This window comes from Diadema antillarum, unplaced genomic scaffold (assembly GCF_040938485.1).
Source record: "Diadema antillarum isolate AM-2024a unplaced genomic scaffold, OU_Dant_1.0 seq00000097_RagTag, whole genome shotgun sequence".
In the NCBI taxonomy this organism is placed as follows: Eukaryota; Metazoa; Echinodermata; class Echinoidea; order Diadematoida; family Diadematidae; genus Diadema; species Diadema antillarum.
Genome location: NW_027271186.1, coordinates 1,986,672 through 1,993,119, shown reverse-complemented (window position 1 = coordinate 1,993,119; position 6,448 = coordinate 1,986,672). Strand labels below are relative to the sequence as shown.

General features: G+C 42.7%; 1 protein-coding gene and 1 pseudogene across 1 annotated transcript; both read right to left on the bottom strand.

Annotated features, from left to right (window-relative positions):
- Positions 1 to 462: 462 nt before the first annotated feature.
- LOC139726709 (integrase/recombinase xerD homolog) lies at positions 463 to 1,588 on the bottom strand (annotated as a pseudogene).
- A 2,930-nt stretch (positions 1,589 to 4,518) lies between these two features.
- LOC139726708 (uncharacterized) lies at positions 4,519 to 5,993 on the bottom strand. Its single transcript, XM_071637691.1, has 2 exons — positions 5,391 to 5,993; positions 4,519 to 4,936 (listed from the first exon to the last, which is right to left on the bottom strand). The coding sequence occupies exons 1-2, from the start codon at positions 5,809 to 5,811 to the stop codon at positions 4,545 to 4,547; spliced, it is 813 nt and encodes a 270-aa protein (XP_071493792.1). The 5' UTR covers positions 5,812 to 5,993; the 3' UTR covers positions 4,519 to 4,544.
- Between the last annotated feature and the right edge of the window lie 455 nt (positions 5,994 to 6,448).

Here is a 6,448-nt window from a genome sequence, read left to right as displayed (position 1 = left end):
CCGACAATACCAGTGATGGGCGTCGCAATTCCGTCTCTGAATAAGACGTCCGTTCTGCTGCGTGTCGAACTAGGTCAGTGAGCTCCACAGCTCTCTCCGCCTGCGAAAGCTTCGAACCCGGCACCTGTCAACATTCTTATGCTAATAGGTTAGCTCAGCTAACAATTGAAAATATATTTATTCCCTAATTCGCTACTCAAACGTGAATAAATTATTTTCAATCCCGCCTCCCTTCCCTAACGCATGCGAACCTGCAAAAGAACATAATAATTTATATACATATTACCTGAATCCTAGGGGAGCACCAAGCTTCGACGGCAAGACAGGGCTATTCCTATGCCCTCCCCTCTCAGTCAATTAAAGAACGGGTAACAAGGAAACAGAACGCATACAATTTCATTTAGATTTTAATCCAAGTTTCATTCCATAAACAATGTGTCAGTAATATCTCACATGCTTCATAATAGTGCAGAATAAACAAGGCAGTTTATTTGCTTACTAACGTTATCATATACAATAAACGTTATATCCATACGCAATGTTTTAGAGGCCCAAATTCAAGGATACCGAGAGACGATCATTCATACTATCTTTAATGTATCCATCCTTGGCAGTTTCTGAACGCCATCTACCATGCTTCTTAAACAGTATCTGGGACTCCAAATTTTGCGGCCGCTGTAGCACCGCCGCTTCGAAGGCTGTGCATGCCGAACTTTTTCGGTTCTAAACCCACTGCTGACAGGGCATCCCGTAACAGATCCAAACACCTAGTGTATGACAATTGTCCATCCCTTAATTTGTAGGATTCTTTGGACTTACAATAATTGACGGGTCTGAAAAGAAATTTCTCATCAGCTGGATCATCTAACTCCGCAGCCAACAAATACTTCCGCAAGGCCGAAACCGGACAGGTTGGTGCATTAGTAGCACCTATGAGGACCCATGCTCCTTGTCTATAAATATCAGTTTTACTTTTCATAATGAAAATGTTCACATGGGAAACATACATATCAAGATCGCACCTACGAATACTTATCAGTTCGTCATATCGTAGAAATCCAGCATATGCAATCAGTATCATAGCACATAAACGAATATCCACCAAACTAGTGGAAGAACTATATTTCTCTACAACTGCCTTCAAAATTTCTGGTGTAATAGGTTCCTTTTTTACAATTGGTTTGTACAGCAGCTTCTTCAATCCTTGAAGTACAATGTGTAGAAACTTCCGATCACACGGGTTAATGTGTACCTTGGGATTACAGTCATAATGCCATTTTATAGCGTAAAAGGCCGACTCCATCCTGGAGTAAGGAGCACCACTTTGGTATAAATGAATGAGGTATCGACTAATGTCTTCTGGTTCAGCCAGAGCTGAATTTACCTTTAATAAATTGCGTACACCATTCTTCCCAGGCTAACCAAGCTCTCTTGTATTTATAAACCGTGTTATCAGCTCTTGAAGCTGCCAAAATCTTGGTCAATGTTTTACCATATTCGTCCTGTGGCGAAAATCTGGGGGGAATATAAAAAGAGGAATAGCACAACTTACACCTATCCTGTGTGGTCATTACAAGACATGCTATACATTCGACACCTAAGCAACATGGTGTATAGACCCCAAGGCTAAAATTTTAGATGAATTTCATTCGCCGCTGGCAAGCGCAGCATAAAAATTCATCAAACCGCGGAAAGAAAGCTACATAGCTTTCATTCAGCCCTGCGGCAGATTCCACAGCCATGCGGCTGATTCCATAGCCATGCGGCTGATTCCATAGCCAGGCGGCTGATGCCATAATATAGTCCTACGACTGATACGTTATGAAATTATGCAGAATTTTCATTTGCCGCTCGCCACCCCATTCAATCGTACACATAACACTGGACTTTGGAATTTCTTTGTCCCAAATATAGAATTCCTATTTCTGCCTTGAACGAAAACTCCTTCCGGATTATCAATCTTTACTACACGCGATATCAATAAACGAGATTCTCTATTCTCCGAAAACAAAAGGGGCCAAAATGGGGCAGAAGGCCAATATGGCACAACTAGAGTTCCCATAGCGGAACACACTCTAACATGATTCAAAACTTGCCCAATACTATCGATAGGGGGCACCAGCCAATTATTCTCGCCCGCCCAATCGCACGAAAACGCGTCTACTGCATCCGTATTAGGACACCAATATTTAGAATTAAACTTTGGTAATTTGAAATTAGAATCATCTGCGAACCTGTCAACAGTATGGGGCCCCCACAACTCATCCAAAAATTTAAAGAATTCGACAGAAACTCCCCAGTCATCGAAATCAATAATCCGACTAAGTGCATCTGCACAACGGTTCTCCTCTCTGGGAACCCAGTGAACCTGTAAAGTGATCCTGCTTTTTCTGCAAAAATTAAAAATGTCCAAGCTAAGCTCGTGCAATTCTGCAATCATGCTACCCTTCTCCACGATAGAGACTACACCTCTATTGTCTGTAATTATTTTCGCAACCTTACTTCGCAAGTAGGGTGCAAATGATTTCAACGCCAAACTTAGCGCCATAAGTTCTCTCCAAGTGGAGCTTTTCGACATTTCTACTTTAGTCCAGTTTCTTGCCATTTTCATGCCAGCACACTCACCAATCCAGGCTCCACAGCCTGACTTACTGGCATCAGAGTATACAATGGTCTGTGGAATAGAATACTCAAACAACATGCGTTCATTAAGGATGACAAGATTTTCCTTCCAGAAAAATAACTCGGCAATCAAGTTATTGTCACTGTCTATATTGTACTCTTTATCCCAATGATCTCTGCGAATGATTTCATAATGCATAAATCTAGTTTTTAACTGAGTTAAAGCACCCACTACTGGGTAAAGAGAATTGATCTTTCCAGCGATAGCCGCTATTTTTCTTGCTGAAACATTTGGCAAACGTGTCTGAAAAGTGACCAAACATGACTCCAGGTCCTTCATCCTCCTCTTGGTAATCTTTAGACAACCAATACTGCTATCCCATGTTAACCCAAGCCAATCCAAACATTGGACTGGGATCCACTGCGATTTCTCGACATTAGGTACCAAACCTGCTTTTAATATGTCATCTTTCACTGCCTTGGCCACGGCTTCGCATGTATCAAACGAAGCAGCACGACCCCAACCATCATCTAAATACAAAACAATGAATATCCCATTACTTCGCCAATGGTTAACAATCGGTTTGAGGCATTTTGTAAAGACGTACGGAGCTGTGGACAAGCCAAACGGCAATACTTGAAAAGTATAATATCTAGGACCATTACCAAAATCCCAACTAAATCCTAAAAAGCGAGTATGGTCCTGAAAAATATCAAAATGATGATAACCTGACTTAAGGTCAAATGAAAACATAAAATCTCCCTTTTTAAAATAAGTAAGTGCTATATTCCAATCCTCAAATTTAACTTTGTCCTTCCACAAATATTTATTAACTAAACGTAAATCAAGAATCAGTCTCTTTTTACCAGAGCTTTGAATTGACACTGAAAGGGGGTTAACAACATGAGGTGCAACAAAAGACTCAACAATTAGTTTTTTCTTTAATAGATCAAGAACAGCTTCATTGACAAATTCAGGGTGAGACAAGGCAGATTTATTGTTTCTTGATTCTAGTCGGGGAGGAGTCTGCAATAACGGTAACGTATAACCGTGTTCAATGGTATCTAACACAAATTGAGATGCACCGATGTCTTTCCAAAATTGTATTGACGCCTTTAGTCTTCCTTTGACTATCGGTTCTGAGCTACCTTGCTCATATTCAAAGTAATTGTTTAAGTAAAATTCTTCTTCGTACCGTTCACTTTCAGCAAAAGCGATACTGCTAGCTCCGCTAGGGCAGTTAAAGTCTGTCTCCGAAATATCTCGAGAAGTACCGGAAGCTGTTTCCAACTCATCTTTCAGGGAAGACTGGATTAACTTGGCGCCATCGCCATGCAGCGTGTCATACCGAACGCCTGTACGTGGTAAAATCACAAGAGAACTCAGATCAGAAGTACTAGCTCACGAATTGGTTATGCCCGCTTCCAACAAGAAGTAGACTACATTATCCATTCATCATTGATGACAACATTCTTAATTATTCCTCTGACCTCTCTCGTACACTATCATCTCATTGTTCTTCATCGCAATCATGTTGAGAACACAGTTGTCCCGTTGCTTACGGTCTAGTTGAATACGCGAGTCTCGCTCGATACAGCCGCATTAACAGGGCGGACTTGGCTGTTGACTTTTCCACCCCATTTTCACTTCTAATATCTAAGGTGTTACCCCAAGGAAGTCTATGTCAGTTCCCTTGATTCATTAATTATTGAATTTTTATTTTCAGTCAGATTAACATTCCACTATATGTGAATTTCTAGGTTTTAAAGTGTGCATTCTAGGGCTCCTTTTTCCACGAGATAACTCATGCTTAGTCTCTGAGTGGAGAACGGCTATCACGAGATAACTCGTGCATCGTAGTCAACGGATTAAACGGTCAACTAATTTACCTTGCTCATTTTGTTCCATAGAAGCAGGACCATTAGCGTTGCTGCGCGATGTTATCCCTGATCGGGGGACCTTGGTTACCGGCCCCTGGACACCCCCTTCTCCAGTGCCCTTGCTTTCCGCACGCGAAGCAGAAATCTGTCGACTTTGGCCCACTGCTGGCCCCTCGCCAACCAAGGGTGGGGGAGTTACCGGTACCCCCATAAGCGTATCTACTTTTTCCGCTAAGGCCGCGAAAAAAGTGACCAGAAGAAGGGCTTGCAGTCCTATATCCATCACTCTTCGGAGGTTTGCCCTTGGCGGCTGGGATGTTCCGAGACGATTTGCGTTTTCTCGCCGCCCTTGCCTGTGCCTGCCTGATACGTTTTTCATCCTCAGAATCGCTTGCAAGGTCATCGCTCAGATATTCGTCAACTGCTGACCACCCTATAAAATGAGATAGTGCTACTTGCATAACAATTAAATAATTTGTAGAGAATCACATATTCAAGAATTCACCGAAGCTGACAGACTGAAACTTATTTACATAATAGCAGCAGCCTGCTCAATGTAATGCATATTTCTGTCACGATACAATTTGCAGGTTGTATCTATATATAATATATCATGGAATTTCCATAACGAGTGTTCAGCCCTTATCGCCATGGCCTTACGGCGTACCCAGCAGGGGGGGGGGGGGGGCACAATTTTTTCCCTTCTGTATTTCCATACATAATCATACAATTTTTCAATTTTTCACAGTGTGCATCAATCACTCAATTTCACTTCTACAATTACATACATTCTAGCCCAGGCGCTCTGCTCCCTCGCTTTCCTCGTTATCACACCAACGATTAGAACCTCTCACAAAGAATGTTTATAATTCTGTTAGAACACTAACCTGCATCAGATTTATCAGCAAGCCTGATTAACTTCTTTCTTTTCCTGATGTCGGCTATGCTCTCTTTCAACTTGGAAAGGGCAGCAACGTGCTTGCCTTCCTCCAGTAAGGCCACGCCCTTCTCTAGCTTTTCCTGCAAACTAGAGTTGAATTCGAATTGAACTCTATTGCCCTTGAAACGAAATGACAATTCCGACGCCCGTTTTAGTTGTTGAAGTTCCGTGGAAGCGGCAGAAAGCTTTTTCTCGCTTTCCTCTTTCACTTGGGCGATGGAAGAGTCAAAATACTCCTTAAAGGAACCGAAGGCCTCTTTAATAGCGTTGCTCACGAATGACGGGGTCAGTGTTGCGGGTTGAGAAACTGTGGGGACATCAGAACCCAGGGTGTGGTCTTGCTCTCTGCTGAATTCCTGGTCCGACATTTTGATTTCGGAGAGCAGAGTCACATTGCCGCTAGTGCACGATAATAATTGAAGCGAGAAGGAATAAGACGTCCGTTCTGCTGCGTGTCGAACTAGGTCAGTGAGCTCCACAGCTCTCTCCGCCTGCGAAAGCTTCGAACCCGGCACCTGTCAACATTCTTATGCTAATAGGTTAGCTCAGCTAACAATTGAAAATATATAAATATTGGGCAAGAGGATAATTGGTACAGCGAGTGCCCTCCCCCACCCCCCCCCCCCCCCCACCCCCGATCTCGTAAACGCAATGTGCTATAAGCTTGAAAGTATGCATGCGGGTAGATCTTCATGTGTCAAACCGGTGGCATAATTCATTTAATTTATGGCTCGGTCACAAATACCATTAAGAACTGTTACGAACGCCGTACAAACGATTTTTAGACAATTTCGTAAGATCTTCTTAAGAAGCTCGTATGAAACAGGCGTTCGTAGACCGTTCGTGGACCGTTCGTAAGTTCGTAGCTTGGTCGGTGGTCTTGTCCAAGATTTTTATTAGTTTGTACGAAACCCTCTCTTTGTAAGGCGGCCGTACGAACTCCAGAATTCGTACGATCAGTGACATTCGTACGAACGCATCGTTCGTACGAACCTTTGTGACCGT

Excerpts from the sequence above, each read along its gene's own strand:
- LOC139726708 (XM_071637691.1), bottom strand. The coding sequence starts at position 5,811 with ATGTCGGACCAGGAATTCAGCAGAGAGCAAGACCACACCCTGGGTTCT. Across the intron at positions 4,937-5,390 it reads TGCTGATAAATCTGATGCAG|GGTGGTCAGCAGTTGACGAA; the intron begins GTTAGTGTTCTA and ends CTCATTTTATAG.